We start from the raw sequence: 18,124 nt of genomic DNA, 5'->3' as shown, positions 1-18,124 counted from the left end.
TTTTCTTTTTGTAACTTCATATTAACTTTTCCCTTGTAACCTCGTACTGATGTTCATTGGTAACTCTGAACGTACAAGCAGCCATTATCATTAATGAACGATTAATTTGTCTTTTTGTGTATTTATCGACGTTGTCTTTAATCATCAACCCCCCAAACATTTAACTGCTTTATGCTAAGATTCACGCACATTTTTCTCTTGGTATTTCTGTCTCTTTTCCCAAGACTTCGAGCCATTTGATTCCAGTTACTAGGCACGAATGTGGCTGTTCATATTCTGTCTCTTCACGTTCACGCCTCTATAAATGCACTTATATTCCACACTTGTCATTTTCATTTCCATTCTCTTTTTCAAAACCAATTTGCTACCATTATTTGGCATTTTGACAATCGATCCAAAACCTTCGTCTTCCATGGAAATGGATCATTTGTTCTACCCATTTTGCCATCTTTTTTGATGTCACCTTTGGTATGGGAGATATAGGAAATATTCTTTGACCAGTAAAGTTCTTCCCATCGTCTTCATGTTCCTTACAAGGAGTTCCATGATGGAAGACAATTTTTGAGGATGCTTGCAAGCCACCTTGCTTGCTGAGAGTGCTTCTCAACCTCCTTGCCCGTTATTGCAGCGATGCATTTAGGAAGACGATGTGAGGGTGCGTCTTCTTCCTTTCTGCTTGCTGAGAGTGCTTCTTGGCCTCTCTGCTTACCTTTGCAGCAGTGCGATCAGGATGGCAATCAAGGCCAGTTCACCCTCTTACTCGGCGATCGACCGGGAGATTAGTTCGCTCTTAATTGTAGCTTATAGAGCATTTAGTATTTTGTATTTTGCAACTTTGTAATGAACATTTGATAATAAAGGAATTTATTTGAACGTATTTCGCTCTGACCCTTTTTATCTACGATCGTTCAACACGATTTGATTACGCTTTTATTTGTTCACTTTCCCATAAGGAAGGAACATATTTTTTTAAATATTTGCCATTAATGAACCTCGTGTGCTTGGTGCCATCTAAATCTTCCAAATGATAGGCTCCATTAGGCAATACATTATTTACTTTATATCGTCCTTCCCAATTGGGCGACCACTTGCCATACTTTGGATTTTTACTATCCAAAGGGAGTATTATTTTCCAAACCAATTCGCCCAGGCTGAACGACTTGGCTATAACTTTTTTATTATAAAATCTAGCCATGCTTCATTTTTGAACTTGCAATCTATCTAGGACGTCCAACTTTAATTCGTCCAACTCCAATAAGTTTTGAACTAGTGATTCAGTATACTCATCACCACTTAACTTATGTTGCAAACACACTCTGATCGATTGCACGTTGATTTCCATAGGCAAAACGGCCTCCTGTCCATAAGTAAGTTGGAAAGGAGTAATTTTGGTACTTGACCGAGGCGACGTCCTATAAGCCCATAAGGCATTGTTTAGACATTCGTGCCAATTTCTGGCATTTTCATCCATCATTTTCCTTATGATATTTTTTAAAATCTTATTAGAAGATTTTGCTTGTCCGTTGGATTGAGCGTAATATGGTGTGGAGTTCACTAATTTAACTTCAAACTCGATCAAGAATTTATTCACTTGATCCTTAAAGATGTTCCGTGATCTACCATCAAAGTTTGTGAAATTCCAAATCTATAAATAATATGATCACGGATGCACTTAGTGAAATAATCAGTTGCAACTATAACAAATGTATGTTGCTTGGACGATGGGGGATAAATCTTCCTAATCAGGTCTATCGCCCAACCCTTAAACGGTCAAGATTTGATAATAGGTGCCATCTCTCGTGCTGACGGCCTTTGTATTGGACCATGCTTTTGGCATGCTAGACAACTTTTTGCATACTGAACGCATGATTCTCCCATTTTTGGCCAAAAATATCCATTCCTAATAATTAACCATCTCATCCTTTGGCCAGCTTGATGAGCTCCACATATCCCTTCGTGCACTTCAGCCATGATCGTCCTGACTTCTTGCAAACTTACACATTTTAGCAATATACCATTAGAGCATTTCTTAAACAACTCTTCATCTATCAGTGTATAGTTTAGCAAACGCAACTTCATTTTTTTACTATTTCCTATATTAGGTTCTTTAAGAAACATTTTAATCTCTGCCCTCCAATCTATTGCATCTCCATCTTGTATGCAATGAATTTTAATCGTTCTCGCCCTTCTTTGGACCACGGGCAATATTGTTCCATACTCATAAGTGGACTTCCAATTTAAAACCTTTGAGTACCCTGAGGCCATCTAGGCCAATTTGTTTGCTACGTCATTATATATTCTATTAACACATTGAAACTCTATTTGGTCGAATTCTTCCAACAACTCTTGAGCGATTTCATACTGACTTATAATGAAATCACTTTGGCATTTAAAATCACCAATCAATTGGTGAATTACCAATTGAGAATCACCTCTAACGATCACATTCTTTACCCCTATATCTATCATTAATTCTAGGCCCACGATTAAGGCTTCGTATTCACCCTGATTGTTGGTGCACATCCTATCCAAAGTGAATATGAACTTGTAACAAATCCTTAAAGGAATTATCAATGCTACTCTTACTCCTGCACCTTTAGAGGTTTTCAATCCATCGAAATATAAAATCCAAGGTTTTAATTCGAATGAATTGATCTCTAACTTAATTTCTTCAGGCATATCAAGGTATGGATGATCGGCCAGAAAGTTAGCCAAAGCCTGATTTTTGACTGCCTTTTGAGGTATGTATTGTACTTCGAATTCTAATAAAGCTAATGTCCAAAGGCCTACCCATTGGTGCAAAATAGGGCGAGAGAACATATACTTAACCAAATTTAATTTAGAAATTAAATAAACGGTTACGGGTCGCAAATAAGCCCTTAATTTTGTACATGTGAAATACAATGCAACACATAATTTTTTAATGACAGAATAATTACATTCACATTTTGTTAACAGTCTACTCAAGTAGTAAATCGCCCTTTCTTCACCAAATTGGTCTTCTTGCGCGACCATTCCAGCTATTGATTTTTTTTCAACTGATACATACACTTTCATTGGCCGTTCTTGAATTGGTGACACCAACACTGGTGAATTTGATAAATATGTCTTTAGGTTTTCAAAAGTCTTTTGATGCTCTTATTTCCAGACGAATTCGTCCTGATTTTTCAACTTCAAAAGCGGCGAAAAAGCTTTAGTTCGCCTTGCACAGTTAGAAATAAAGCGTCTTAAAAAGTTTACTTGGCCTAGAAACTTTTGCAATTCTTTTTTGTTGCTAGGTGATTTGACTTCTAAAATGGCCTTCGCTTTATTTTTATCAAGTTCAATCCCCCTTTTGTGTACTAAGAAACCAAGAAAATTCTCTACATTAACACCAAATGCACATTTCAAGGGATTCGACTTTAGTTTATATTGCTTCATTCGCTCAAATGAACATCTTAATTGTTCAAAATGGTCTTCTTCTTTAATGGATTTGACCACTATATCATCTACATACACTTTAACAAACTTGCCTATCATATCATAAAAAATCAAATTCATTGCCCTTTGATAAGTTGCTCCTGCATTTTTCAGGCCGAAAGGCATAACTACCCATTCAAAACATCCTAGAGACCCAGGGCATCTAAAAGCAGTTTTGTGTATATCTTCCTCAGCTATATAAATTTAATTGTATCCTGAGTACCCATCCATGAAGGAATACATTATATGTCCGGCAGTCGAGTCTACTAAAGAATCTACCGTGGGCATTGGATATTCATCTTTAAGTGTGGCTATGTTTAGATTCCTAAAGTCTATGCACACCCTTAGTTTACCATTCTTTTTAATATAGGCACGATATTGGACAACCATTCAACATATCTGGCCGTTCTAATAAAACCTGCTTTTAATAATCGCTCTATCTCTTCCTTAATTTCAGGGAGTACATTAGGAACGAAACGCCTAGGAGGTTACATAAGAGGTTTAAAATTAGACTTGGTTGGTAATCTATGTTCCATCAAATCTCTATCTAAATCAGGCATATGTTCATATTCCCAAGCAAAACAATCTTTGTACTCCTTTAATAAAGCGATTAATTTATCACTAACCTCTTGATCGAGCATTTAGTTGATGAACGTTGGTCGATCTTCTCCTTCATTGACAATATTCACTTTAATCAGGGGGTCTTGTGCTTGAGCGTATCCAGGCTTGACGATCCTTATCACTTCGTCGTCCAGTTCCCTTGTAGGCACTTCTTCTTCTAAACAATCCACCTTGTTGACTTCTCGGCCAATACTTTGTTCCAACTCGAACACTGCCAATTTGTCTTTCAATGCTTTCAAGGCTGCTGCTTCTTTTGTCTTGTCCTTGCATTCTTTATTGAAAGCCATTAATTTGGCTTTGAAGGCCTGAATATCGGCCATTTGCTTTTGTTACTTACAACTCATTTAAAACTCCTTGATTATTCTTTTGCCAATTACTGGCTCCTCCAGGACCATTATGTTTGGCCTCATTTGACTGAACATTTCAGTGAGTGCATCCACCGAAAACGGCTCTTCACTCTGCGCGACAATCTGAGTTTCTTCTCCATCTTGGACTACTCTCACAGGTCCATAATTTCCTTCGTACATGAACCTTTCCACTGAGTTTGCTTCTGCGACAAAAGGCCTATGATCGGCCTGCACCACCTCTGCTTTGCCCTTGTCATTCCAAAAAATTAGGCATTGATGGAGCGATGAGGGTATACAACGGCTTCCGTGTATCCAATCTCTTCCTAATAACACATTGTAACTAGTGGGACCATCTATTACAAAGAAGACTGTGGTCCTAGTAGTTGTTCCTATAGTTATGTCCAATGGCATAACCTCTTTAGCTGAAGTTGCTCCTCCATTGAAACTTGTCAGGATGACTTCCGTTGGGATCATATCACCTTCTGTCTTTGCGAATTTCCTCATCATCCTAGATGGAATGGTGTTTATAGCTGCTCCATTATCGACAAACACTTTTGCCACAGGTATGCCGTTAACTAGAGCTTTAACGTACAATGGCCTCAAATGTTTGGTCAATTTCATGGCTGGTCGCTTAAAAATAATCTTTTCGACATCATCTATTTCCACTTCCTGCTTGTCCTCTGTCGAGTTATTCTTTTGTGATAAGTCAACGTGCACAATATTGTACTGAGCCTTTGTCTCCTGAATTTCCTTTTTACTATTTTCTAATGCTTCTTCTTCAATTACCCAACCTGTGGAAGGAAGCATTATTCTTGGAGGTGATCCATACTTTTCAGACCGAGGCACTCTTTTCTTCCTTTTAGGCATCCCGTACAGCACGTAATAATCAAAAGAACGCCCAGATGGTTTTTCCAATAAGTCTACTTCACGAACCCCCTCTCGATGTAGTTGCTTCAACAAAGTATTGTACGATACTCCTCTTCTTCTCCTTTCTACTTCCAGATCGATTTCCTCTTCGATGTCTGTCATACCATCCTCTTTTTCACCATTGTAGGCCTCTCTAGAAGTTTGACCCTCTTCATATTCCAGCATGCATGCTTCCTCTTCGTTATCCTCCTTTTCTTCTTCTTCCTTCCCTTTATTCTTGAACTCATTGGCTAGTAAATAGTTATTAGCCACGATAGGAGGTAACGTACCAAACTGAATAGTAAGAGGCTAATCTGGATCTTCTCCATCCCTTCTGTCTCGCTCAAACTTCGACCTCCCAGAAGAAGTCTCTGGCAATTCTTCCATAGATTCGCCTGTACCAGTCTCTTCACTGTCTTTGAGAACATTTTGATTGGCTGTCTCGAGTAGTCTAGGTACCTTAGGATGTAGCATTCCCTGTTGTTGCCTCATCATTCGCCCATAGTTCCGTTGAAAATGCCTTTGTTGGGTTCTAGTCATCTCGTTGAAAGGTATCGCCCTTTCAGCCTTATACTGGAATGAATGCCATACATTTGGTTGGCGAGTTTGCGGTCTGAATGTTCTCCCATTATTTACTGGCCTGAACTGCCTCTCAAAAGGTGGTCCCTTATAGAACGATGTACCCCGCCCTCTACCAGGCTGAGCGTTTGGGAAAAAACTAGGGCGATGGTGATGCTGCCATATCCCTGGTTTCTCTGTATTTGCACTCACTTCTTTTTTTCATCTTGCACATAGGACGTCTTTGTCCTTTTTGGGCTCCTTCCCTTTGATACGTTCAAAGACACTGGGATGTGGCCCAGGGTCTTCTTCTCCATCATCTATAACCAACTTGAATTTTGGCAACTTGTTTTTGAAACCAGATGTTACCATGTTCACTCCAAGTGGCTGTGGAAAAGGATTTTCATCCACTGCCATCTTCCTCTTATCCTCGAACGTAATTCGTCCTTTTTCAATGGCATCCTGCAACACATGGCGAAAAACCAAATAGTTGTTAGTCAAATGTGACCATGCATTATGCCACTTACAATATTTTTTACCCTTAACTTGTTCAGGGCTTGACAATTTATGCTTATCGCTTAGCTTTATCTGCTTATCCTTGTATAATTTATCAAATATAAGGTCAGCTTTGGTTACATCAAACGAGAACGTTCTAGCCTTTATGTTTTCATCTTTTATAGGCTCATCCTTGCCCGACGGTCTAAGCTTAGCTATTATAGGACAAGTATACGTGTCTCCTTTAACTAATTCGGCCAAACACATTTCGGTTTGATCGTAATACTCGTCATTAATCGTATGAATATCAAAATTTGGGTCTCTATAATAAGTCCCCTTGCTAGAATTTTTCATTTGCTCTTCTTCTCTTATTAATCGTTCATACCTAATCACGTTCGCGCTCAATTGGAAAAGATCAGAAAATTTCTTGTCTTGGAATTTCTTTTTCAAATCAAAACTTAAGCAACCTTGAGCTATTTTGACAAACTCCTTTTTGAGCAAAGGTACAAAACATTTACTTCTTGCCGTCTTGAACCTTTGAATGAAACCTTCTGCCCATTCGTTTGGCATTTGACGTAGATTCGCCAAATCGGCCAAAGTAATTTCAGACTCAGTCTTATAAAACTGAGCGTGGAACAATTGCTCCAATTGTTGCCATGTTTAGATAGAGTTTGCTGGCAAATTGATGAACCAGGAGAAGGCTACTCCTGTTAATGAACTAGGGAACATCCTCATTTTATGCTAATCAGTTACGTCACCACTTTGCAGTGTGAATCGCTCTATGTGTTCTAGAGTAGACACCTCTCCTAAACCGGTAAATAGTGAGAATTCTGGCACTTTATACCCTCTAGACCATGGATATGCTTGGTCTACCCAATCAGGATATGGCTTTGTGTAAGTAGGCCTAATGACAGGACGTACTCCAAAAGCCATCTGGTCCTGTACGATTTCCATAATCTGATTCCTCAACATGACGTTGGGGTCATATGGAATTCCTACAGGTTGGTTGACCGGTTGATTTGCTTGAGGCCCGATGTTTGGTCCTTGGTTGGAAACAAAGTTGCCATGATTTGGGCCATTGTTACCATTAGCCTGAACATTTATTCCATCATTAACACGTGGGGGTATTCTGCCCATTATTTAGGACATTATCTCTTACATTTAGGTTATCCCACAAGTTAGATGTACCAATGCCACTATTCTGATTTGGTATTATACCACCCCCTGGTTTGAAGTAGAGGGATCAAAAGGTGGTTTTACCCCTTGATTTAAACTTAGGACTGGGGGATTATGTCCCACAATTGTCCTAGTTTGAAAGTGGTTTGCAAGAGGCATAACTGGCTGACAAATTTGGCCTACTAACTTATTCATTATTTCGTTCATAGTATTCAGTTGTTTGGCCATGTTGTCATAATGTGCATTCCTATTCTGAGTAAATCTTTCCATATTATGAATATTTCGTAGGTTTACCTATTCAACGACATCTTGTGTGAGTTCTCCGAGTAATGCACGCATGGTTCGAGGACTCAACTCTGTTATTGGTTCGTAAAGACTATGATTGCTCTGATTCTGTCCATCCGTTCATGGAGAGCTATGCTGCTTCTCATATCGTTCGATCACAGACTGGACTTCTCCCTGACTTGCTGCTTCCTTATCGAATTTCTGAGGCATATTGTTTCACCTTTTGTATCTTCAACACCAAACACCAAGGTCCCACTGGGTGTGTCAAATTGTTTCGCACGGGTAGTCGCTAACAATTAAAAAGGGATCAGACGATTGTGTAAGGACCAAACCTCTTGAGACAAAGTCCCAAAAAGGGATGTTTTATTGGCGATGACTTTACAATTGGAATTTAAATAGAATGCCTCCAAGGGGCGCAAGCCCACGAGTACTGAAAAGAAATGTTTAAGTCTAAACTAAGAAATCAAAATTACATATTCTCTGTTTGAGAGTGTTTGATTCGGGGTCCTTTGCTCTATGTCTTTTCTTCCTTTTATATTCCCTTAATGATCTCTTCGTGATCAACCGCTTAGAAACTGCTTAATTGCTTTATAACTGCCCACTTTCTTCATGGTGGCTAATTTATCGTGGAACTGCCGTCTCTAACTGCTGCCACTACTCTTTGTCGTTCAACCGTCTTCAACTGAACTCCTTGAATCGTGGAACGTGATAAGATTACTTAATAACTGCACTTTTGGATAACCATAACATCTTATGTTTGCTAAGATCCTGGGCGATTTGAAGGTTTGGGCGAAAACAGGATCATAACCCTGGGCGACTGCAAGGCACTTCATTCGCTCAGATCTTAGGCGTTTTGCAAGTTTGGGCGATGGCCTTACCGCGTTCGTGGGCTTCCACTGCATTCATTAATAACCCTATTTGTGCCTTTATCCTGAATTGCCCAGTTGGGCTTCATTTTTTAGGCTGCACTTTTAGCATGTCAACAATAACTTTTGAATCTTTTTGTTGAACCAAAATTCTCTTCATTTTTTGTTGCCAAATTAAAAAATTCTCATTTTCATTGAAATTTCTAACTTCAAAGTATGAAGACATTTTGAAAAAACTGAACAATCAAAGTGCATAAATAGATCACACAAAGTAATCCTAATGTTACAGTATAGATCGTTCTAGAATCTCAGGGTTTTGTGATTTGAGATCTCAATATGAAAGGAATATTCAAACAGGCCAAGTCTAGATGTTCTAACGGAATAGTCAATGCAACACAAAAGTATGTCAACAAAAATTCAATTTTTCACACAATGCAATCTCACACAGTGACATAATAAAAATCAATTGTCAACTTGCAGTATATATAACAAATAATTTCTAAATTTCTAGCATAATCAATGGTTTACGCCACTCGATAACCGCAATCTTAATGTCACCACACACGATAACTCGCTAACACTAAAATTTAAGATGAGACCAGCCAATATACAAGAGTGGACCAATCCGAGTTCGTAGATAATGAGAGATGCAAATTTGCTACTTTTAGGGCCACCTCTATTAGCCCTAATGTCTCCAACAACTACTTCAACGAATCAAGCAAGAAACAAACACGAATGCGCAAAGGACAAAATCATCCAGATTTCACTGTATAACCTGAAGCGGAAAACTAGTACCAAAATGTTAGAAATAATGTCAAGACCAACTATCAGAAAGGACCTTCACTAGAATCCTCTTCACAACCGCCATATGCAGCCAACAGTTTCTACAAGTGGCCTCCACGCTCCATCGAGTAGCCTTACTTGCTCGACCAACAACTGCGCCTCCACCTGCACGTCATACCGATGGTCTCCATTTCACAACCGATTATTGGATTGGTCGAAAATTAAACAAATAGCCTCGATTTTTGGACAGTTTTCTGGATCTATTTTCTGCTTCGATTCATGCCTATTTTTAGGTCTTTTTTTTTTTAGCCAAATCCAACATCTAGGAGTTTTGATACCAATTATCGTGGAAGCTCGCTCCAAAAATCATCTAAATAGTGTTTTTCGAGCTCAATTTCACGTTACATTTTCCTACCAAACAATCATTCCAAACAGCTCTAACCCACAACCAATATATATCTCGGCTGCTTTTTAATCTCACTCATAAAAAACAAGAGAATGGTGTTGATTTGTAACTACAAAGGCACGAAGAAACCTATGGAAGAAGGCACAAGATGGAGTCCAAAGCAAAGAGGTAACCATCGCTTTTGGAAGCATAAAGTAGCCAAGTTTTCTCCACAATATGGCAGTCAAATTTCTTCAATTCATACACAAATTACATACGTTAAAATGCAAAGGAATGAGGCTATATATGGTCTAACATTAAATTATTAATTTGTGCCAAATAATGGATAAATGGGCCAAAACTAAAAATCATTGGTTGAGTTTAGCTTTTGGACTTGGTTGTTGATAATCAATTCATCATTGATTGAGACCCGTGAAAATATATTCTGACGTTTACACCATGGACTGAGATTTATTCGGTATCAAAACCTAGCAGCTTTCAATCTTATCTAGGCATCTTTCCATTTGATGAAGCAATTTCATGCATAATTTTCATGGCACGGCTCGTCCTTCCTCTAATAAGGCACCATCTACGGGAACTAGCCACGAGCTCGACTCGTGACGAGCATGAGCCGAGTTCGTGTGTTTAAGGGCCAAGCCGCCACTAGGCAGGAGACCTTCCCCGCCCCGTCCTATCCCGTTATGCTTTAATCGGGTATGGGAACGGGACAAAATGACAAAATGACTCTACAGGATAAAGGTGGAAATAATTGGCTCATCAAATACCGGTCTGGTTGTCGTCCTTAGATATTCCTTTTCTTTTTCATTTTTGTTTTTTATTTGAAAATAAAGGTAAATTTTTTTTTTTTAATGAATTATAGCCTCTTAATTCATTATAAAGGATAAAATCGTTCACTGACCAGTGACCAGTGTTACCAAAATGAAAGAATGACGATATTAATGCTCTTTTCGAAAAAACGGGGTAGGAGATGCTACACTCATCGCGGTTAGAAGATTTCCGCTCCAACAGTTTTTCATAAACTAACTTCTTTTTTCCCGCCTACGGTTTGACATTAGAGATTTGAATCCGCAACCAATTTTCTTGCCCTTTCCCCCTTTTCTACACTACACTTGGATTGAAGAAGAAAACCCCTTATTGGATCGACGAAGAAACCCTTAACATTCTTAACAATGAAGAGGCTACGGTGGCAAGAATGGGAATCTGATATAAAGAAGTGGATAGCAGAACATTCGGAAAATGATATTGATTTGAATAATCATAATGACAGCATTAGTGAAACTATAGAGCCTTCATCAGATTTGATAGTTCCCCTGCTGAGGTTCCAGAAAGAGTGGTTAGCCTGGTCTCTAAGGCAAGAAGAAAGTGTTCATCGAGGGGGCATTCTTGCAGATGAAATGGGGATGGGCAAAACTGTCCAGGCAATATCCCTTGTTCTTAAGAAACGAGCGATTCGTCGGCATGAATTACAGACATCTTCGACCACATTACCCTCATCTTCAACCACATTGCCCAAGGTTTGTCCAATGATTAGCACCACTCTTGTTATATGTCCCTTGGCGGTTTGTAAACAGTGGGTAAGTGAGATTGACAGTTGCACTTCGGAAGGAAGCACGAGGGCGCTTCTTTATGAGGGAACCGACAGAAAAAAGAAAGTTTATCAATTTTCCGACTATGATTTTGTTATTACCGCATATACGACTCTTGAGGTTGATTACAGGTATTTGATCCTACCGAAAACATCTGGCGAGAATGAAAAGGGACATGATTGTTCTATATTGCATTCTGTACAATGGGATCGTATCATTTTAGATGAGGTAAGCCATTAGGTATCATCAGTAACCTTTTAGATGTTATCTCTGAGTGACTGTTGTTAGAAATTAATTATCATTTATTTATTTTGTCATTTAGATGCACTTTTTTTTAGTATTGATCTAGTCTCTAGGAATAGTTTTACTTAACTGTAGTTGAATAAATCATTGTGGATGAACGAGCCAGTAGGGATAAGATATTTTCTCCAGATTTCATGCTGAATTCTGTTGTACAAATTGCTATATAAAGGCCCCTTTTGTTGAATGAAAATTGCACCAACTCTTCTCCATTTACTCTCATATTCTTAATTGCAGTAGCATATATATATATATTTTTTTCAGCAAACAGGGGTATTAGAGCCAGGTTTAGGCAAAAAATCTGTCCACCCTTTCCCAGAATTTGTAGTGTAAAAACATTCAAACTGTTTTGCATTGATTTGCTCATTACTGTAGCTACAAATTCCATCTGTTCAGTTTGCCGGATATATAATTCTTCTAAAAACAAGTTTTGTATTTGATTTGCAATCACTTTTTCGATTAATATTCAGAACCTTAAATTGCAGTAGCAAGTATATATGGCATCTGAAAATTTTGTGCAGCCAGCCATTCCCCGCTTTGATGGTCACTATGACCATTGGAGCATGCTAATGGAGAACTTCTTGAGGTTTAATGAGTATTGGCATGTTATTGAATCTGGCGTAGTAGCACCTGCTGTTGGAGTGGCACTAACAGAAGCACAATTGACAGAGTTGGAAGGACTAAAGTTGAAAGACTTGAAGGCAAAAAATTATTTATTCCAGGCCATCGATCGATCTATTCTGGAAACTATTCTTAGCAAAGAAACTTCTAAGGATATTTGGGATTCAATGAAGAAAAAATATCAAGACTCTTCCAGAGTTAAGCGTTCATAGCTTCAAGCCTTAAGAAGGGATTTTGAGATTCTACAAATGAAGGATGGTGAATCAGTTTGCAAGAACCAAGGGGATAGCCAATAAAATGAGATTCCATGGTGAGAAGATGGAAGATGTTGCCATTGTTGAGAAGATATTACGTTCCTTGACTCCGAAATTCGACTACATTGCCTGTTCAATTAAAGTTTATGATGATCAAAGGCAAAGTTAGAGGACGTGGTCAGCACTTCGACAAATCCAAGGTAGAGTGCTACAGGTGCCATAATTTTGGTCATTATCGTTCTGAATGTTATACGAAGCCACCTAACGATAAAGAAAAAGGAGAGATTGAATTTTGTAGAAAATAAAGAAGTGGAAACTTTGTTGATGATGGTTCAAGTCAATGAGGAACCTCAGTCATATGTATGGTATGTGGATACAGGCTGTAGTAATCACATGTGTGGAAGTAAGAATACAGGCTGCAGTAATCACTTGTGGAAGTAAGTATTCTTTTTCTTACTTAAACGAAGGCTTTCATTCTACAGAAAGTTTTGGTGATTGTTCTACCGTGAATGTAATGGGAAAGGGTGATGTTAATATAAGAACTAAGAATGATATCTTAGAAACAATTTCCAATGTTTTTTATGTTCCTGATTTGAAAAGCAATTAGTTAACTGCTGGACAATTGCAAGAAAAAGGTTATGTGATTGCTATCAAGAATGGTGCGTGTGAGATATATGATCCTTCTAGAGGAGCTATAGCTATTGTTCAAATGAGTTCAAATAGGTTGTTTCCATTAAAGATCGAAAGTGCTCAACTTTCCTTGATGGCTGAAGTAAATGACTCTTCATGGCTTTGGCATTTTCGCTTCAGCCACTTGAATTTTGGTGGATTAAAGACCCTCCATCAAAAGAATATGATAACAGACCTTCCTCAAATTGACATTCCTTCTAAAGTTTGAAGAATGTGTTGTTGGCAAACAGCACCGTTCTCAATTTCCTCAAGGAAAGTCATGGAGAGCAAAATATGTCTTGGAGCTGGTTCATTCCGACATTTGTGGGTCGATTAAACCATCTTCTAATGGGGGTAAGAGATACATGATTACCTTCATTGATGATCATAGCTGGGTTCAATTTTTGCTGGAAAAATCAGAAGCTTTTAGTGTATTTAAAAGCTTCAAGGTGCGTGTTGAAAATGAAACAGGAAAAATGATTAAAACTCTGCGTACTGATCGTGGTGGAGAATATTGCTCAAAGGAGTTTGAAAGTTTTTGTGATGCTCATGGCATTTGAAGAGAACTCACAACCGCTTATACATCGCAACAAAATGGTGTATCAGAAAGGAAATATAGAACCATTCTCAACATGGTGAGAAGCTTGCTAGCAAAAGGAAGAGTTCCAAAGAACTTTTGGCTGGAAGCAGTGAATTGGAGCATTCATATCTTGAATAGGAGTACTACTTTTGCAGTTCAAAACATGACACCAAAAGAGGGTTGGAGTGGGCGGAAACCAGCTGTAGATCACTTCAGAAGTTTCTTTTGTATAGCATATGTACACGTCCCAGATGAGAAATGGAAGAAGCTTGATGATAAGGGTGAAAAGTGTGTCTTTCTCGGCGTAAGTGAAACATCCGGAGCATATAAATTGTTCAATCCAATGACGAAAAAGATTGTGAACTGTAGAGATGTGATTTTTGATGAGGAAAGCACTTGTAATTGGAACGGACAGTAACTATTCAAGTCATTTTTGATAGTGAAACTCAAGAAGAAATGCAGCAATCCCTGCAACAACAAATTCCAGTGGCTCCTATACCCGAAAATCCACCAAACGTAGCTCCAGTAAGTACTGAAACTTTACCAACTGTAGCAGAAGCTACTGATGCAGCAGTTGAATCCCGTTCTCATCGTATTCGAAAAAGGCCCGCGTGGACGATAGACTATGAGGTAACTGGAATTGACCAAATTGAAGATCCACTCACCTACTTTGCTTTATTTTCACTACAACTTTTGAAAGTGCTGTCAAAGAATCAAAATGGCAAAAAGCAATGGATGATGAAATTGCAGTCATTGAAAGAAATGATACTTGGGAGTTATCGAATCTTCCAAAAGGGCATAAAACTATTGGTTCGAAGTGGATGTTCAAAACAAAACTAAAGGAGAATGGTAAAGTTGACAAGTATAAGGCGCGACTGGTGGCTAAGGGATACAAACAAGAGTCTGGAGTTGACTATAATGAAGTTTTTGCTCCAGTAGCAAGACATGATACAATCAGATTGGTGATCACATTGGTAGTACAACATTCATAGCCTATCTTCTAGTTGGATGTCAAATCGGCATTCTTGCATGGAAACTTGGAGGAACAGGTATTTGTCGATCAATCTCCTGGTCATGTTTAAATTGGTAATGAGCATAAGGTGTATAGATTAAAGAAAGCTCTTTATGGGTTAAAACAAGCTCCATGGGCTTGGTATAGTCGCATTGAGACTTATTTTTTAAAGGAAGGTTTTCAAAAATGCCCATGTGAACACACACTTTTTGTTAAAGTTGGAGATGGAGGAAAAATGCTCATTGTCTGCTTATATGTAGATGATCTTATACTGGAAATGATAGTGTCATGTTTGAAAAATTCAAGAAATCTATGATAGTCGAATTTGAAATGTCTGATCTTGGTATGATGCATTATTTCCTGGGCATAGAAGTAGTGCAAACTGCTAGTGGAATCTTTATTTGTCAAAAGAAATATGTGCGAGAAATTTTGGACAGGTTTTAGATGAAGGATTGCAACCCTGTAAACACTCCGAGTTTGGCTTGAAGCTAACCAAGGATCATGGAGGAAAAACTGTAGACAACACACTCTACAAGCAAATTGTAGGGAGTTTGATGTATTTAACTGCAACAAGACTAGACACAGTGCATTCTGTAAGTCTAATAAGCAGATTTATGGAGAATCCAACAACAATGCATTTCTTAGCTGCCAAGAGCATCTTTCGTTACTTGCAGGGAACTAAAGATTTTGGATTGTTCTATAAGAAGGGAAAAAGATCAAACCTTTTCGGATTTACTGACAGTGAATATGCAAGAGATCAAGGTGACAGAAAAAACACCTCAGGTTATGTTTTTATACGGGGAACAGGGGCTGTTTCATGTTCATCCAAGAAGCAACCAATAGTTACTTTGTCAACTATTGAAGCTGAATTTGTTGCTGCAACAGCTTGTGTTTGTCAAGCTATCTGGCTTAGGAAAATTCTTGAAGAGTTGCATTTTAAGCAAGAAGGATCTACTACAATTTTTTTTGTGACAACAACTCAACCATCAAACTTTCCAAAAATTCCTGTGCTACATGGAAGAAGCAAGCATATTGATGTGAAGTATTATTTTTTAAGAGATCTCAGCAATGATGGAACAATTGATCCGAAGTACTGCATAAGTGAAGATCATGTGGCTGACATATTTACTAAACCTCTCAAATTTCTTCCCTTCCAAAATCTGAGAAGGTTACTGGGCATTTGCACCTTGGAGAGTCCAGCTTGAAGAAGGAGATATACAAACAATCTGGAACTTAAAAGTCTACAATTTATGGGAGGGATTGTTAGAAATTAATTATCAATTTTTTTTGCTATTTAGATGCACCTTTTTTAGTATTGACCTAGTCTCTACGAATAGTTTTACTTAACTGTAGTTGAATAAATCATTGTGGATGAAATAGCCAGTACGGATAAGATTTTTTCTCCAGATTGCGTGCTGAATTCTGTTGTACAATGGCTATATAAAGGCCCCTTTGGTTGAATGAAAATTTCTCCAACTCTTTTCCATTTACTCTCATAATCTTGATTGTAGTAGCTTATTATTTTTTTTTTCAGCAAACAACTGTATTGTCCTATGCTACACAGGCTCATTATATAAAGAATGATCGTAGTAACACGGCCAGAGCTGTTTTTGATTTACAATCTTCATATAAATGGGCTTTGAGTGGCACACCCTTCCAGAATTCTGTTAAAGATCTTCACTCACTTGTAAGTTTTTGTGGAAGTAGATTAGTTTGGTCATGCAACTTTATATTTAGATATAACAACAAATATTTCATTCACGCAGGTCCGCTTTCTGCAGATGCATCCTTACTGTTATTACTTATGCAGGAGTTGTGATTGCAGTTCACTAGATTATAGGTACAATTCAAGCATTTCCATGATTCTTTAAATGCTTAAATAAATCTTGCTCCTAACCCGTGTAACCCCATCTCCCAAACCTAAAAAGAAAAGTAAAAGAATAACTGGGGAATGAAATAACACGACTACAGTACAATATGAAGTTGGATAATTTGAAATGTGTTATTGTTAAAAATGTCTGTAATTTCCTCCTGATAAATCCACGAGTGAAATAACTTGCCTGAAGATTTACAATTATGTTTGTGAAGAGGTCAATAATTTTTGCTATACAAAAGAAAAGAATGTCATAACTCACTCAACTCACCTTACCACTACTCACCCATAACAAATACATTCTAGATATTTTGTATTTTACTCTAAAAATGGAGCAGATGGAGGGAGGAATAGCATGTTGAAGATTGTTAGTTTGGTGAAAACCGAATTTCCACCACTTTTTTCTCTATCTTCAAATCTATTCTTCTTATTCAATCTGTAATTTCTCTGCAGTGAATACAATGGAGTGCATTTAAAATTCATTCTCTCAATTCTCTTTGTTTTGTCATTTTACCCTCTCCTTTCTTATTGATTTCCTCATTTACCCCATTCCCCATTCTAGTTTCCTTTAATTTGGTTACAATTTCAGCTCATTCAGCTGAGAGAATTCCACAGTTGATTTGTTGGAAACTCGAGGTTGCGAATTGAAATTCAATTCGTAACAAAGAAATCCTCTGTCCTATTTAGAAAAGTGAAAGTTATGGAGACAAAAACTCATTTTTTTATTATTTTTGCACATAATATCACAGAATTTACAGATGAATAAATAGCTGAAGACTGCCTGAGATTTAGCCACAATTATCTCAACCATTCAGGATAATTACAAGAAAACAAATCTAATCTAAACTAAGCATAAAGCTTGGAACTAAATTAATCTATCTTAATAGATAACAATCTTAACTAACAAATAACTTTTTGTTTCTCTACACTCCCTCTCAAGTTGGAGCATAGATATCTATCATGCCCAGCATGCTTATGTGGAATTCCAAGTGTGATCTTTGGAGTCCCTTTGTTAGGATGTCAGCTGTCTGTTCTGAAGTTGGAACAAATGGCAAGCAAATAACACCTGCTTCAAGCTTCTCCTTTATGAAATGTTTATCAATTTCCATGTGTTTTGTCCTGTCATGTTGCACTAGATTATGTGCAATACTAATTGCAGCTTTATTGTCGCAATAGAGTTTTATTGGTAATGTAGGTCTTCTTAACTCCTCAACCATACGTTTCAACCACAATACTTCACAAATCCCGTGTGACATAGCGTGAAACTCAGTTTCTGCACTGTTCCTTGCAACTACACTCTGCTTCTTACTCTTCCAAGTAACAAGAT

At 37.9% G+C, this 18,124-nt stretch overlaps 1 protein-coding gene across 3 annotated transcripts in view; it reads left to right on the top strand.

Moving 5' to 3' along the window:
• Positions 1–10,828: 10,828 nt before the first annotated feature.
• The window catches only part of LOC111393448 (DNA repair protein RAD16-like), a 31,542-nt gene continuing 24,246 nt past the window's right edge, over positions 10,829–18,124 (top strand). For all 3 annotated transcript variants that reach the window (XR_002702420.1, XR_002702419.1, XM_023018981.1), the window contains exons 1-3: positions 10,829–11,716; positions 16,489–16,611; positions 16,691–16,764. Coding sequence is in view for 1 of the 3 variants with exons in the window: in XM_023018981.1 (XP_022874749.1) it covers positions 11,072–11,716; positions 16,489–16,611; positions 16,691–16,764 (842 nt within the window). In the remaining 2 variants the exon portion in view is untranslated. The remainder of the gene's footprint in view (positions 11,717–16,488; positions 16,612–16,690; positions 16,765–18,124) is intronic.

Source organism: Olea europaea, chromosome 4, assembly GCF_002742605.1.
Source record: "Olea europaea var. sylvestris chromosome 4, O_europaea_v1, whole genome shotgun sequence".
In the NCBI taxonomy this organism is placed as follows: Eukaryota; Viridiplantae; Streptophyta; class Magnoliopsida; order Lamiales; family Oleaceae; genus Olea; species Olea europaea.
This window is presented reverse-complemented; position numbering and strand designations above follow the sequence as displayed.